This window comes from Pelophylax lessonae (assembly GCF_965119305.1).
Source record: "Pelophylax lessonae genome assembly, chromosome: 2".
Taxonomy (NCBI): domain Eukaryota; kingdom Metazoa; phylum Chordata; class Amphibia; order Anura; family Ranidae; genus Pelophylax; species Pelophylax lessonae.
The window spans coordinates 112,665,076-112,683,110 of record NC_138769.1 but is presented as its reverse complement, the minus strand read 5'-3'; the positions used below and the strand labels follow the sequence as shown (position 1 = coordinate 112,683,110).

The window sequence follows — 18,035 nt, the reverse complement described above, 5'->3', positions numbered from 1 at the left end:
CTGAATATACTAAAACGTATAAGGACAGAACTTATTTGGTATACAATCCTGATCCTGAGAAAGCTTATTTTCCTAAACACAACAGACCCACTAATGTGGATTGCAGTGTTCAGTCTTTCAAGTCCTGCATGGAAACATTGTGCATTTATCGCTTTTTCACATGGACAAATTGTTTTTAGTTTTACTGTTCCTGTAACCACCTTATTAATTTAATCATCTTCCATCTTAATAGCAGCAAATATCCTAGAACTTGATTGCATGATAGAGAAGTTGGCAATCAGTGACTCTCCAACTAATGTTCAACTACAATTGCCACCATTCTAGCAGACCACAGATCTAATGTCTTAAATTTTAATTCCAGGAATTCAGTTACTTTGTTAAAAGTGAAGGCACGCTATAAGTTAAGTCCAAGGAGCTGTATGAAATCTCCTGAGCTTATCTCAATTAGTTGCATTTCACAGGTATTTGACTTTGCCAGAGAGACACTCCGGGATCTGAGAGGAGAGAAGCACATAGAGCAGCTACGCCCACCCCTCCCCTCTGCTGCTTATTCACAGAAGCCTTTGTATTGTGAATGTGTTCACAAAATACCAGGGCTTCTGTAAATGGGCAGGGTAAAGGCAGGGGAGGGTGGGCACAGCAGCTGCACAAACTCTCCTGTTCAAGATTTATAGCTCAGAAGGATCAGCTTCTGCTTTCCAGATCTACAGCAATAGCTGTCTTCTGGAAGTATCATAAAGCTGTTAGATATAAATAATAGAGTTAAGCCCAGGAGGTGTCATGCACCTCACTAGGCCTAACTCATAGTGTGCCATCATTTTTACAAAGAAACTAAGTTCCTGGAATTCAGCTTTAAATAAGCATGTGTTATGCTTATTTATTAATGCAGTGCAAAAAGCAATTAATATATGCAAAGTAAACTATTTTGTAAAGTGATGAGCAAATCCCTTTATGATCTGGGAAACCTGTGAAGTTTATGATTGACCTAGATACATGTACAGTATGTTTATATACAGAGAATCATGCAAATCAGGACACATGATTGCATTCCAAATGTGCATGAGTCTCCATAGACCAGGCAGATCTACATGAAAACATTCAGACCAATCAAACATGAGTATAAATAAGTGATTTATCTGATTTAGTCATTATTAGTCATTGCAGCCAATCAAAATAAATTCTACTAAAATTAGATGAGTGGAAGATGAATTGTATCTAGCTGAATCTGATGTACTCAGAGAATAGATATTTGCTTAAATGAATAATCCTGTATGCATTGATTGATTACATTTCATTAAGGTTCACCGGCTTTGAAATAATGACTAAAAAAGCAATTCATAACTTTTACAGACACATCTCAAACAGCCTTAAGAGTTTATCAGTGCTCCCCGGTATTTAAAGATAGAGAACCCTTGCTGATATTGTGGACAGTGCTAGCAATTGTGAAATTATTGTAAGTGCCTAAACCTTATTGGGCGGTTCAACCTTCATATGGCTTTACTACAATATGTAATGCTCCAGTATAGTAAACACGGAGCTCAATGTACTTTTTGTTTAGGCCACTGGAAAAGGGATGATGAGAAGGAGAATAGTGCAGGAAGGCCTGACAACATTGCTAATCTCAGAAGGGAGTTGGCCAACTGACTTATTTTTATGCCAATATATTTAAAACTCCTGCTGCTGGACCCACTATTAAATGCCTACATAACAACAGGACATAAACTATACAGTAAATATTATAGAGTAAGCCCAAAGCACCAGTTTCTGCCTTCTCAAAGGTCTTAGGTGTAACAGAGAAGAGTTGACCCCCCCCCCCCCAACTTACCACCATACATATATTGGTCATAAGGTATCCATATAGACATAAGTAGTGATATCAAGCAATTATGTCACCCATCTGCTGCTTGATGGTCTCTAAAAATAGTGTCAGCTTATTTGTACTTGATGTTTTTTTTTTCCTAATGTGAGCTGTAACACCACATTCAATGAATGTTAAGCCATTTAAAAAGGCATCTTCCTCCAGTCAAAGTTGATGCATACAGGGGGCTTCAGTGTTGTATTAAGGTCTGCCATTGAGGTTTGGGCTCCAAAAAAGAGCTTCCATTTGACATCTGTTTGAGATGCTTCTAAGATCAATCAAAATGCAAGGCATTTGCAGTTACCCTGCTTCAAGCTACTTTTGCATTTCCATAAGGAGAGAATTTGTTCCGACACGAACGTTGCAAAAAATAGTGAATTACATGGGCTGTCAATGCTAGCTTTATTTTGAAAAAGTTAGTTGCCTTGCTGTCTCAAATTCTTACCACTTTCCGAGTTGCTAACCCAAAACAATGTGCAATCATGCTGTAATTCAACTGAGAACATCTGAACTGTATACTTGCTTTAGGTCAGTGATTCAGCAAAGTCAGATAGCTGTCATTTCCAGAAGGATAACATGCCTCTTTATTGTTCTTTTGACAGCTTTCCTTTCATTCTCTGTTGCACGCCCCAGACTTTACGGATCTCTATCTTTTTTACCAAATGTTATTCTCCTTCCAAGTTAGGGATGAATTATTTTTATTTTCTAGCGTATTCCCATTTCGGGTAATCTCTCCCCTTAACACAACATGAATTATTTGAGGTTATGTCAAGACATTGAATAATCTACTTATTAATTTGTGAATGGTATAAACATCGTTTGTGTCTTGAATTGATTGTCCCTTTAAAGTTCAATGTCTCTTGAAGGACAACAAAATGACAAAACATAAAAACAGCAATCTTAGCATAATCCATTTCATCTGTCACGCATTGTGCATAAAAATACCCCTGCTTGAGTGTTGAAGCTGTGCCACACCCCACAACATGGGCCTCCCTACTGGTGGTAGAGGCACAAAGGAGAGTGACGGATGTTTGAAATCTGTCTGGGAGCTTAATGGAATGGTCTGAAAGATAAAATTAGGTATATGAGCTTTAAGGTTCTCCTGTCACTTAGATAATATTAATTAAGTGACCAGTTGTAAAACTACATTGCTGGAGAGTTACCGACTGTCAACATCTGCTAAAATTCCCTGTAACACACAAAAACCCTGTGTGAATATTCATAATACTTCTCTTATTTAAACATACAGAAAAACAAAGTAAGGAGGTGGAAGTGTACAAATGTCCAGGAAAGGACAGCATATGGATCTTATACACAGCCTTCGTGACAGATATGTTTGCCATTAATCAGACTGAAGCTGGCCACTGAGTGGTTGGTACTCTTCAGAGAGGTCATTCTGGTGGTGCTCCTTCCCATGCTCTGTGATCTGACAATGAGCCGGGGCCTACAGCAGAACAATTGGTTGTTGAACTGTTTCCTGAAACTCTTGCTGAGCAAGTAAAGGGCAAAAGGATTTACACAGGAATTAGTAAAAGCTAACACCCGAGCACAGATGCTGGTGATGTAGTGCAGGACGGAAGTGTCCACTTCTGAATAATGGTAGGAGCGGTATATATAGATGACATGTATTGGCAGCCAGCAGAATGCAAATAGTCCAACAAACACCAAGACTGTTTTTGCAAGCCGCTTTCGGGATTCAATCTAAAAAAAAAAAGAAAAAGAGAGAGTGAATAGCAACATGAATCATTATATAGTAAGTAAGGTCAGCATAATAATTAAACAAATTTGTGAGTAACATTTTTTATTAGTCTGACTATGAAACTTGGGTGAAAGGCTTGGACTTACAACTGCTATGGAAGATCAAGCTTCTGTTAACTCAAATTCTCACTTAAAGTAGAACTATAGGCAAAACTTTTTTTTCCATTTTGTATAGAGAAAAGGAGGGTTATAACCCCTGTCAGATTTTTTTTTTTCTGCCATCTGTGTCCCTTTGCGGAGATTTCCCTTTACTTCCTGTCCCATAGCCAAACAGGAAGTTAGAGGAAACCCCTGCAAGCTAAGGGAATTCTTTGGGGACCCCCAGGTCACCAGAACTTGTATCCCCATTGGAAGATTTCCCCTCTATTACTTTTCTGGGGACAACCCGAAATTTTGTAAATGATAAACAGGACAAATAGAGAGGATTAATCTCTCCTAATGGGGACACAGACAGCAATAAAAATTGAAAAGCATTATAATCCCTCTCCACTCTATCTAAAACTAAAAAAAAAACTTGTGCCTTTAATTATAATTTAAGCTTCAATTCCCACTGTTACAGATGTCACTCGAAAGATGTTTGACCCCTGGCATTGAAAGCAGTCTTTCAATATTCAAATTATGGAAATATTTTATACCAGTAAAACTTAAAGTGTATGTAAACCCAACATTTATTTTTCCTGATATGTGCCTGTTCTTTTTATATTGCTTCCTTTGTGTAAAATCGCTGTTGTACCTGCTGGTCCCTCTGCTTTCCTATTAAAAGCTTACTACACTAATCAAGAGAACACACCGTCAGTTCTCTAGCTGTGCTGGGGACTTAGCCTGCTCTCCTCCAAAGATTAGACTTGTTTCTGACACTCTCCCTCCATGCACAGCCATTCACAGGGACGATAAGGGTGCTGTTGCTTCTCCTTATGTAGCTGAGAACAGAGAATGTGATCACTTAAAAAAGGGGGGAAGAAAGGAAAAAAAGGTATTTATGTATCTATACACAAATGTTTTGCCTTTCATTTTTTATTTATTTTTTAATATTAATTTTTATTAAATATTTTGTAAGGTTACATTCGGAAAGCCCATAGCCCATAGTCTGGGACATGTTGAGCCAATATACCAGAACATTAGTGGAACATGAACAAGACATTCCTTCCTAAAACTTTAACAAACAATATAAATATTTCTTACCACCTATTCTCTAAAAACATCTATACTTAGGTAACCCTTATTTCGCTTGGACACAAAAAGTCTGCCCAAATAAATGAGAACAAAAAAAAAAAAAAAAAGAAAAGGAAAGGAAAATTGTAAAGCATATCTATCTATTTATTTTACAATCTATCTGGAAAAATCCTCAACGGCTGGAAAAAAAAGAAAAAAAACTGTATCCATGGCACCATTTCAGAGCCATACTGTAAAGTACAAGTTATTTATAAGAAGGATCCTAAAGCATCCAAGCCCAAGAACTCATCCATGGAGACTATACAGCCATGTACTTAGGATAACACTCTTGTATACTTGCTGTTAGTTCCCCCATTCTCCTTAAATGATTCAACTCGACTATCCACTCTTTAATAGTAGGAGCAACATTAGTGTTGCAGTGTCTAGGTATAAGTATTAGTGATGAGGGGAGGAGAAAGCAAAGCAGTCCCTTTTTAGTCTTTCCCTTAGAGCCAGGATAAATAGACAATAGGGCCATTTCCATCTATTTTCGTTATGCTATGCCAGTGACAAAAGAGCAAATTTGGAACACAGATTCCCAAAATGTTATAATTCAGGGACAGGTCCACAAAATAAGGATCATTGTAGCTTTATTTCTCATACAGCGTCAAAAACACTTTCAGGATAGTTTGATGACATTCTATGGAGCCTCACAGGGCATCTATACCACCTGGTTAGTATTTTGTAGTTCTTCTCTTGTGTATATATGTTCTCTCTATGTACAGTATGTATGTTAAAAGACTTGATTTAAAGATTAGGAAGAACTACTTCTTCTACAGTGATCTTTTGGCCTAATTCCCTCTCCCACTCTCTGGTGTAGAATGGATAGTTAGGAAATGCATGGGATAGAAATATACCATATATTTATATATAGAAATAATGTGGGAACACTCTAAAAGCCCAGTACAAAGAGAATCAAATTGAGTTAGATCCCTATTGTGTATAAAAGTGCTGGAGCTGAAAATAATGTAGTCAACGACCCGGGTAGTTACAATCTACGGTTGCTATTATATGAATTATTTGAAATCTCTTAGTTGTAAGTGTTTGTTTAATCAGTGAAGGGGCCAAAGTTTTCCGTTGTAAGAAGAACCTAGCCGACAATAAACCCGACGGAAATTCTGGATTGCCTATAATTGGAGTAAGTTGGCCAGGGATTGAAGAGATACCTAGCTTTTGGATATTTGAGTTAGTAATTAAAATGTCAGAGGTGAGAGTGTTTGTCTAGGAGGACGAAATTTAGACATAGTCCACGGGAGAGAGGTCAAGGGTACAGGTGTTATTTGTTGCTCAATAGCTACCCACTGTTTTGAATTACCATGATAAAACCAATCCATCATTATTTTCAATACAGATGCTATATGATAGAATTCCATATGCAGTAGACCTGCTCTCCCCTCTGTCTTTCACTTTACTAAAATGTCATAGCAAAGTCTGGCCAGGGAATTCGGCCAGATATACCATAGTAGGCTAGTAGGTCACCTGTGAAAATGCTCAGTTTATAAGAGGTATTGCCCACCTGAACTCGATGGATAGAGGGATTAGACCAGGGATCCTCAAACTACGGCCCTCCAGCTGTTGCAGAACTACACATCCCATGAGGCATTGTAAAACTGTGACATTCACAGACATGACTAGGCATGATGGGAATTGTAGTTCCTGAACAGCTGGAGGGCCGTAGTTTGAAGACCCCTGGATTAGACCGTAGAGCCACTGCCAGATGTTCCACAGCCAAAATGCAGACAGCCCTGACATGTCCCATTAAAAATATTAATGGGTCGTGACAATATTCAGTTAACACTTTTCCTTGCGGATGGGGCGGTGTATAGAGCCATTATTATTTCTATGAATTCTATCGGGAGACCTGCTTGTTTCATTCCAAGCGATTGAAGGCCTTCTCCTCATCTAATGAAAGAAGACAAAGTGGGTTCTTGGTTTTCCGGGTGTACCCTATCAGGAAGCTTGTCTTTAAGATATTATCACAAACTTCCCTGTTTGGGACAAACTCCACCTGATTTGTGCCTCCTGTGTTTGCTTGGCAAATGATCACTTTGACTTTGTTTTGTTATAGAGGACTGAAGACATCACCAAACTTCTTACAAAAAGCCCCTGATAGCCCATCTGGACCAGGGCATTTACCTTATTTTAAAGATTTTAGGACCTAATTAACTTCTTCTGTTGAAATAGGGGTTAAGAGGCTCTTCGCTTTCTCTTCTGTTATACATGGTAGAATGGTACTTTGAAAAGAGTCAGAGTTGTGAATGGTTTAAACTTTCTGATATAGGTGTATTTGTAACTCTTATGTTATAAAGGGAGGAGTAATAATCGTGAATTGTGGAAGAGATTTGTTCAGAAGCGTATACAAGACCTCGCTGTGGACATTGGACTTTTCAAATATAAAGTCTGCATTGTTTTTTAGAGATCGAGCGTGCTAGAGCTTTGCTATCTTTATTGCCATGTTCATAAAGAACTTGTTGTGCACATTCTGTGTATTTCAGAAAAGCTTGGTCAAGCAAAGAACGCAGTTCAGCTCGCTTTTATTGAAGGCGTTGGACATGTTGAATGTTTATTTTATGTTTTAGTTCTAATTAATGAATTTCCTTAAGTTGGGAAGCTACTGTAGAGGCCCTTTCTCTCTTCAATCTGGTGTCGTGGGAGATAAAACAATTTTAATGCCTCCCACTTTATAGTAGATGCCGTTGTAGCATCCTTACGATCAGATAAAAAAGCTGCTCTGCTATAGATTGCCTTGTCAATGGATCATTTACTAAGTTCTCATTTAGCCTCCAAGTCGGTTTCGATTTACAGGTATTAGGAAGTTTCACTGAAAAATATAGTGGGAAGTGATCCGACCACATTTGTACAGCTATCACAGACCATGGTTTTCAATCTAACAAATGATAGGAAATTAAGAAGTAGTCTATGCTGCTGAGTGGCATGTATAATATTAATCCAAAGTATGCAAGGTGCACCAGACATCTATTAACTGAAGTGAGTGGAGCAAACGCTTCAACCTTTTTAAACAGAGATAAGAAAACTGTGCTTTACCTGTTGAATTATCCATTAAAGGATGCAGAGTTTTATCACCTACAATCAGCGATCCCTCCTGAAATTCCCTAAGCCTATATAATATTGAAGTTAACATGATAGCTTGTCCTTGGTTTGCCAGCGTAAATGGCTGGGAAAAGCTTTTTAAGTTCCACAAAGATGTACCTACCCTTGCTCATAAACCTAGAGGAATAGTACCTTATGGGCATTCGTGGAAGTGATGTTGATTTAAAATCACCACAGCTTTTGATTTACCCCTAGGATTATTGCTCATAAACCAGGGGGAATAGTACCTTATGGGCATTCGTGGAAGTGATGTTGATTTAAAATGGGTTTCCTGTAGAAAAAGAATATTTACTATTTGCTTATGTATATCATATATTATTTGTGATCTCTTTTGTGGCATATTTAGGCCTCTGACATTCAAGGATCCAAATTTAAGAGTCTTTATGGTGGCTGGAACTTATTCAATCCGGTAAACAATTTCTGGTCAAATTGACAGCTCCCCAGATAGATTCACATATCAAAGAGATAAAAATACATAAACAGAAACAATTAATAAAAAAAGAAAAACAAAAACAGAAAAAAAGAAGAAAAAGAGAGAAAAAAAAAAAACATTGCACTCCCATCAGAAGCATAGAAACCATAGATAGCACCGAGGACCTAGGCTACGGTTTGTCCAGGAAGGTCTGTATCCCTGCAATATACAATCAAACCCATTGGGATTTTCCCTATCCTTTCCCTCTCCTTCTCCTTCCCTCCCCCTGTAAAGATCTAGAAAAGGGAGTTGGGAAGAAGGAGAAAAAAAAAAGAGAGAGAAAACAAAACAGATGAGAAAAAGAAAAGGAAAGAATTTAAAAATACAGGGTTTAACCTGAATATTACGCACCTCCCAACTACAGTATTGGGGGTGCACCCAATAGGAAAAAACAAAACAAAAACTACTACAAAAAAAAAAAGTGCACAGCCTTCGAGGCTCTGGCTGTCTCCAGTCATATTCATCTTTATCAAACTAACTATATCCATAGGCCGCATAAATTAGGAGTATATAAGAAGAGAGGAAAAAAAAAAAGGAAATGAGAATCAATGGCCACTGGGATATCTAGTTAGTCAAGTGGTTTAGCGCCAAGATTCAGAAATCTTCCCCCTGTCTATTATGAGCCAGGATATACTAAGTTTGCAACACCCTTTCGCTAGAGCAAAGAAGAATAGAGCACAAAGTGTATCCCATAGACCGTTATTCACCTTTATAAAGCAGGGAGAGAAAAAAAAAGTAAAAAAAACCCCTCCCAGCCCCTATTGCAAGGAAAGACCAGTTTTGCCATTAGAGCCATTGGTATCCAGTTACTCTCTCATATTTAAATTACAGTGTCCAACGGGATATTGAAGAATAAATCTGGATTCAATAGGTTCTGCAGAAGAAAAAAAAAAAAAGGTGTGTGGGGGGGGGGGGGGTTATACAGCTTAGCCATCATATATGGCCATTGGTATCTTTAGCACTACATTCTTTTGGAAGATCCACTGGTGATCAAAGTATATAGGTATGCCCATTTTTATGAGCAAGAAGGTGGAAGGTGTATCTCCAATTGTAGGTTATACCTGCCTACTTAGTAGTCGTAGAGATCTCCATTTCGCAAGAGTTCAAAATGAAAGATCAGAATACAGCATATTTTGCGCTCCTTTAGAGTCCACCGGTCCACGACCGCATGCTTTATGTTATATTTCCTCCTTACATTTATAAAATGGCACCCTACACAGCACATCTCTAAGGTAAGCAGCAGCGGTGTTGGCATGACCTGGTATACGGTGGATTTGATTGAGTTCAATGTGATCCGTAGGTGGTTTACCTAACAGGGTATTAAAGACCTCTTTGACCAATGCAGTGAGCTCCTCTTGGCCTATCTCTTCAGGGATATCATGTCTTCCATCTCATCTATGTGAGACCATAGAGCTTATGGTCTATGAGCCTAAGAGTCTTAGTGGGCAATAAGCTTAGGTAGTTCTCTAAGCGATCGTCGGTGGCGTATTGTTCATATTCACTGCCTGAATCAGAGCCGTCTCTGGTGCCTGGAGGGCATTATTGGAGCTATGAATGGAGTGTTATTGTGACTGAGCCCCATGTCCACTTCGAGGATTCCTACCAGACTCCATGTGTGAGGACCTATGAGAGGTACTATGAAAACAGGCTCCTTTGTCTGCCCTTTCATCAGGTGGTTTCCGGCAGAGTAGTTTTTCAGGGGATTCCTCTTGCTGCTTTTTGCTGCTGTTACACCAGGTTATAGTATCCCAACTAGCAGTTGCAGTGTTACAAACAAGTGGTCAGTGACAATTATACCAACCAGCAATCAACGCTGTAACCACCAGTGGTGGAGCAGGTCAGGCAGGGCTTGATGAGCCAAGCAGCAAATTAATTAAAATGAATAGTTTAAGCAGACCAGACACTCACAGTTCTTCCACACAAATGTGCAGACCAGGGGCAATTTTACCTAAATAGCTGGTATGATTTCAGGAAATGTTGAATTTCATACAGCAGATTATTAATAGCCACATTTAATGCAGACCAGGGGCCACCACAATACACCCAGTGTTTAACTGCAATTCGCTTGCTTTAGATCAAGTTGTAAGCACTGCACATACAAAAATCAGCTTTTATGAATCTGGACAGCAGAGCAGCTACAACGGCATCCCCTAGTCTCCTCACCCCGGCACTTTAATGTCTGTGAGATAGCCAGGACCAGCCCGATAAAAAGTAGTAATCATGGCTCTTTGGGCCAGCAGCTAGCAGAAAGAGAAAAAAAAAATACCTCACGGCTCCAGATGACTTGGGGCCACCTCAGAGTGGCTTCTGTAGGTACAGCGGGTCCGGTCAGCAGCTCAAGTAGCAAAGGGTTCCGTTGGCTACCAAACGGCAAGGTGATCGTTTGCAATCACTTTGAAGGACAAGTGCATCCAGACCTTAAAATCAATATTATAATGAGCCCAGGAAATGTATTTAACCACTTCAGCCTCGGAAGGTTTTACCCCCTTCCTGACCAGGCACTATTTTGAGATTCGGCACTGCGTTACTTTAACGGACATTTACACAGTCGTGAGACGCTGTACCAAAACGAAATTTATGTCCATTTTTTATCACAAATATAACTTTCTTTTGGTGGTATTTGATCACCTGTGTGATTTTTATTTTTTGCACTATAAACAAAAAAAGAGCGACAATTGTGAAAAAAAATATATATATTTCACATTCTGCTATAGGACATTCCCAAAAAAAAATCTAAATTTTTAACATTTTAGGCCAATTTGTTTTCTGCTACATATATTTTGTTTTTATTGTTTTTTTTCTTTTTTACTAGTAATGGTGGCGATCTGCGATTTTTAGTGGGACTGTGACATTGCGGTGGACAGATCGGAACCCTAACTGATATTTTTGACACTTTTGCGGGTACCAGTGACATTACTACAATAATCAGTGCTAAAAATATGCACTGTTACTGTAATAATGCCATTGGCAGGGAAGGGGTTAACCCTGTGAGGGGTCAAAGGTATGCCTATATGCTTACTAACTGTGTGTGTGTGTGGGGGGGTGGTTTCTGTGACAGACACAGACAGATCGCAGTTCCAGCTTAGCTGAAACTGCTGATCTGTCCCTGCCTGTCCCACAGAAGATCAGCCTGCTTTGTTTATATAAGTAGGCGGGTCTTCTCTCCGTTTCCCAGACGAACGTGGGCCGCCTCTCCTCCCGCGGCCCACCTCCCACTGTGTCTAAACTTGCCGCCAAAACCATATGCACTCCAGTCACGTAGTACTATGTGACTGGACGCAGCCGAGCCACTCTCCCGAAGTAATATTATTGTGGGCGGTTGGCAAGCAGTTAAAGGAATTATAAACATTCCCACCTGCACCGTGTGTTTCTTACCTGCATAATATGTGCATTAATCATGTAGTTTAATGATGTAATTTAATGATTTTAATTAATTTAATTAATTATTGTAAATCTTTACATTCTGGTGTCAGAAGTTTCTGTTTGCATTCAAACATAAGGCCTGCAGCGCAGACCTGCACAGGTTAATGCATGACCTCTATCTGGAATCTGAAAACTGCAGAAAGAAACTGCATATCCCACAATCCCTCAGTCTAGCACTGGTAGAGGTGAGAGCTAAATAGTGATTAGATCTGACACAGCCCCCAACAGGCATAGGAATTAACAGAGAGATCATCATGCTTGAAGAGATGTGTTTTCATCACATTAAGGCCCCTTTCACACCTGGCGGTCCGTCAGCGGACTCCGTTTATCTCAGCGGGGGATTGATCCGCCGCTGAGCAGGCAGATGGCAGCTCTGTCTCTGCACTGTGTGTGGAGACAGAGCTGTCAGGACCCCACTGTTCTTTATGGAGGAATCGGATGAGAATGGATCGTCTGTCAGTTCTCATCCAATCCCATCTGATCCGCTGGACGGATGGAAAATAGAGTTTCCATCTGTCCAGATTTAACGGATCGGATTGGATAGAATGTCAGCGGATATGTCTCCGCTGACATCCGATGCCCCATAGAGATGCATGGGGCATCGTTCAGATCCACCAACAAAACAGACAGGATGATCTGAACGATCCACCTGTGTGAAAGGGGCCTAACACTCCCACATTTGTGTTGCAACACAGAGGAAACAGTGAGGCATGGATTGGATGCTGTGTGACCCAGAACCAGACTTGTATAAAGTACTCGAAATTTCTACTTGAGTAAAAGTACAAGTGCTCGATCAAAAAATTACTTGAGTAGAAGTGGAAGTGCTCGCAGAAAAAGTTACTTAAGTAGAAGTACTAAAGTATTCAACATTTTTTTTACTTAAGTATTGCAAGTAGTTTTTTCAAAAAATTTGCTACTTAAGTACTAAAAGTAAAAAGTACCAGTAGTTTTGAAAAAAAATTTCTACTCAAGTACTGAAAGTAGAAGTACAAGTACTGTGTTATGTAGTTATTAAAGAAAGAAGTCAAAAGTATGAACATCATATTGTTTTTATTATTTCAAATGATTTATTCAAATGATTAACCTGTGTTTGTTAGTAGTTTCTTGATGCACTTTAAGCGCTGTAGCACCATTTATTTGTTTGTTTCATATTTTCTTTTTATTGGAAAGATTTGGTATAGCAGCTTTTATTATACACAGCCTTTATTTTCGTATGCGCTGATTTACAAATGACATTATACACATTTTTTTGAGCTTTATGCAACCTGCCATCTACTGTTCTGGCAGTGGTAATTTTTTTAAAAGTAACGAGTAACTATGCAGCACAAAAAAAAAATACTTGAGTAGAAGTATCGAAATCATCGAAAAAATGTAGTGAAGTAAAAGTAGAAGTAGGAGAAAAAAATTCTACTCTAGGAAAGTACAGATACTGCATTTCGGTACTTAAGTACAGTACTTAAGTAGTTCTACTTCGTTACTATACATCTCTGCCCAGAACTAGATGTTGCTCGTCCCTTTAGTGGATAGGGATAAGCTATGTGAATGAATGCATGGACACAGGGGAACAAATCAGCCATGACACTGCAAACTTCAGCCACAACATGCGAGCCCATTATTACAAGATAAAGTAAAAACATACAACCCAGGGATAATAATTACCCTAATACCTAGTTAAAAGAACAAAAACATCTGGAAGTATAAAATGCTTTTAATCAACCTTTTAAATGCAATACAATTTTTCCCACAAAAACTAAGGTTTTGCCATGCTGTGCCTAACTTAAAGTGGAAGCAAATCTGCAACTAAAAAAAATTTGGACCCTCGGGTGTAACATATTAGCACATTATGGCAGACTTACCCACTAAAGCAATCACCTTTAAGTGCTACATTATTAATGCTCCCCTCCATCACTTCCTGTCTTCTCCCAGTCTTCTGGATTCTGAATCTTTGGATGATATAATTAGCCGTTCCCAGTAAATATAACTCCTGCGCATGTGCACAGGAGTTACTCTATCCCATAGAAACATGTCTGCTAACAGGTGGTGAGATGAACAGATGGGGAGAGGGCCGGAGCAAGCTTCCCCAGGTACACTTATTGCCGCAGCTTTCAGAGGACAGGGGAGTACTTCCTGTGTACTTGTTCCCCCATAGGAGGCTAGATGGTCAGTTAGTGATGATGTAGGTGGGGACTATTTTGACTGATTTTAGCAACATAATTGAGTTAGACAGACGATAGCAGTGCTAAACTTCATGATATTTACTGTACCTCTCCCTAAATGGTGCTTCAATGGCTGGGACGTAATGACGTCACTACTGTGTAATTATTCTGAGACACTGTACTGGAATGTAAGTGTATATTTAAAAAAAAGTCTGTGAGCAGGCAGGTATGTTTTATTTATTGCAGAATAGACATTGCATGTCTTCTCCCAATTTTTAAAGTGGGTCTTTAGTACCTCTTTAACAAGTGTCATAGGCTCATTACAATATTGATTTTTACCACACAGTGTGCAGTTGTTCTGTAAAGTGGATCTCCAGCCAAAACATTTTATTTTTTTAATAGAGTAGGCAGGGATTAGAATCTGAGTTCGTTTTTTATTGATATGTCCCCATTGAGATTTACACCAACAACCTGTTTTAGTGGCAGTGATCACCGGGTTAGGAAGTGATCAATAAGGTCTTAGAGCATTGCGGAGTCCCCAAACCCTGTGTACCATATTATGGAAGTATTACTGCTCATCTGCGAAGCCATCAATTATGTTGCCTCAATAATAATACATTACAAGGGGTTCAAAGGGCTGACTTTCTGAAGTATTGGAATAACGAAGCATCATTTTTTTTCAGGGAAGTTGTTAAGGTTTTTTTTGGTTGTTTCTGTTAAATTGAATAACTGTTTATTCTCATATAATTGTATATTCCCATGAATCTCACGTATCTTCAAGTGCGTCACACCAGAATTACTGTCACTTAAAGCAATGCAACCTTTTATTACCAAGTTATCGACAGAAGCAGACGCATAATAAAAAACAGAGTGGGCTGACTCTATTTTACTATTATACTTGTATTATGGACTTTTATAGGCAGTCTTGTTGATTATATATTTATTTATGAAGAAAATGCAGAGCCTACAATAATGTTAGAATTGATATCAAAGGTCTTGTTTATCAGACTCTTATATTATGGACCTCTACTGGCTGCCCCATTGTTTATATATTTATTTAGGAAGAAGGATGCATAGACTACATTAAAGTGAACATTTATAATAAAGGTCTTGTGTAAATGTCAGATAAAAAAATTACCAGAACAAAAAAGAAAAAAAAAAAAGAAAAACAAAAATGAAGGCCACCCAGCACACATAGCTCAACAGAGGCCTGAAAGCAGATGCCACAAATAACGTATTGGTTCATATGTTTTCAATGTCTGAATTATTTATAAGAAAAAAGGCTTAGCATACGCTAAGTTAAAAATCTGTACTGTTATAATGATTTTTATTTCTTAACAATCTGTTTTACGATTTATCAAAGCATACCAGCCTTTGTTAGCAGAGGAAATTAGGTTAGTAGCTAGCGATGTATTCTATTACACCTAAGTGTATTCAATGTGAGCTGAAGAAATGTGTTCACCCAATAAAACAAAGATAATTGCGCAAAGATTGGAGGAGGCTGACTATCTGTTGTATAAATCACAGAAAAATTAAATGAGACCATTTTTTACCTGTGGCATAAAATCAGTAATTGGGACTACAAAACATTATTCCTCGCCTTAATTGACAAAGCATGTATCTAGCAAATGTGGCAACTAACCAGTGCAGAGACAATTCTTCATGTTGTCCACATCACTATAAACCACTAAATAATGGTGTTAGTGATTCAACGGGGAATGCAATATACCGGTCATTTTCATCACTTTCACTGTATCAGACAGTAGGCTCCATTTAGGGCAGAGGGCAACCGGATGCATATTTACGCACTTCGTAATGTAGGATAAAATAAATTTTATTTCTAACAGTACCAACATACCTTAGAGCCCATTCACACAATGGAAGTCCATTATAGTACATTATATCTCATGTTAACATGCTTTGCATTATGGCAGTCCATTATTTTAAAAGGGCTACCTAATGCACCACAATGAACCAAAAATATCTCCTTCAGCAAGTTACACTAGCACAGTGTACCTCAGCACATTTTAGTGCATTACTGCATGTTGCAGTGTGCTGGGAAGGTGTGTTGGAGAGATTAACATTCAATGGCACACACAGTGCACCGATGCATGTAACATGTGTTACTGCAATGCAACGGTTCAAATAGGCCCTACCAGAGCACCACAACATATATAGGATATAAATAATCTTAATAATGTACTGCGCCACAGATAAATTACAAGAAAGCTACAGATGTGTTAAAATGTCCATTGTCATGTGTTGGCAGCCCATTCAAAATAAACGGACTGGCTTACAACAATGTGCATTAGATCATGATTTAGGTCCATTTAAAAAGCAGTAAAGTGGCTACCACAGCCTTACATCTGCTTAAATAAAACAACAAAAAGCACCACACATTTACTATGACACACGACAGCCTGAATGGATCAAAAAAATTGCAGACCGTGTTGTTGAGTGATATCCAGCTGACAATGAATAGCAATGCCTGCTCTCCATTATAAATTAACCCCTTAGTGTATTTTGTAATTTTTAAGCCACACCAACTGTTATGTATTTAATTTTTATTTTTCTTAATATGTTAACTGTACATTATAAAACTTTATCCTTCAGGTTCAGTTCAGGTCTGTGTGCGAACAGTAAAGTGTAATTCTTTGATAAATCATTCACAAGCTTTTTGATGGGCCTGCCTAACCCCCACACAATCAATTATCCTAATTCTTTCATTGTATGTAAACAGCTTGGGGGTGAAGTTAAACAGGACTTAAGCACAATTTAGACTTCAATGTTAAAATATGCTAAAACAAAGAACAATGCCAATGTGCAGCATTTTGTTACCTGAAAACTGTGCAGTATACAAATGTAATTACAGTATCTCACAAAAGTAAGTACACCCCTAACATTTTGTAAATATTTTATTATATCTTTTCATGTGACAACACTGAAGAAATTACACTTTACTACTGTAAAGTAGTGAGTGTACAGCTTGTATAACAGTGTAAATTTTCTGTCCCCTCAAAATAACTCAACACACAGCATTAATGTCTAAACCGCTGGCAACAAAATTGAGTACACCCCTAAGTGAAAATGTCCAAATTGGGCCCAAAATGTCAATATTTTGTGTGGCCACTGATATTTTCCAGCACTGTTAACCCTCTTGGGCATGGAATTCACCAGAGCTTTACAGGTTGCCCCTGGAGTCCTCTTCCACACCTCCATGACGACATCATGGAGCTGAAGGCTTTTAGAGACCTTGCGTTCCTCCACCTGAAATTCGTTTTTGCAGGTTTGGATGTCTACATAGTAAAAATGATCAGCTCAAATTTGTGTAGATGCTGAAATCAAGGGTGTCCCCGAGATGCTGCCATCGGTATTGTGGCGGGATTGCTAAGGTAGCCGGGACCGGAGGGGAAGCCATCGGCCACAGCGGAGCCAGCGTGGAGCGCAAATGGCACCGATACAGGAACTGACGTCAGCTGAGAGACAACATGATGCGGTGGATGGGGGGTACCGTGTTTTTTCTTCAGGCATAGGCCCCGGGGACAATGCACCCTTCACCCCTCTTCATGAAGTGTACATTCATCCCATGCTTTTTCAAATTTGAGCTGTCTTTATTTAATCCATTATTATCATGACAGAGGAGGGGGTAATCCATGACAGAGAAAGGGGGGGGGGAATCCTAGCCATAACATTATTTTAAATGTTTAATAAATTATATATATATATATATATATATATATATATATATATACAGTCAGGTCCATAAATATTGGGACATCAACACAATTCTGAAATGTTTGGCTCTGTACACCACCACAATGGATTTGAAATGAAACACACAAGATGTGCGTTAACTGCAGACTTTCAGCTTTAATTTGAGGGTATTTACATCCAAATCAGGTGAACGGTGTAGGAATTACAACAGTTTGTATATGTGCATCCCACTTTTTAAGGGACTAAAAGTAATGGGACAGATTAACAATCATAAATCAAACTTTCACTTTTTAATACTTGGTTGCAAATCCTTTGCAGTCAAGTCTGGAAT

General features: G+C 38.7%; 1 protein-coding gene across 1 annotated transcript in view; it reads right to left on the bottom strand.

The window, feature by feature from the left end:
- Positions 1-2,905: 2,905 nt before the first annotated feature.
- The window catches only part of GRPR (gastrin releasing peptide receptor), a 227,777-nt gene continuing 212,647 nt past the window's right edge, over positions 2,906-18,035 (bottom strand). Inside the window, exon 3 of the mRNA XM_082247122.1 lies at positions 2,906-3,559. Within this exon, the coding sequence (XP_082103248.1) occupies positions 3,167-3,559 (393 nt within the window). The 3' untranslated portion in view covers positions 2,906-3,166. The remainder of the gene's footprint in view (positions 3,560-18,035) is intronic.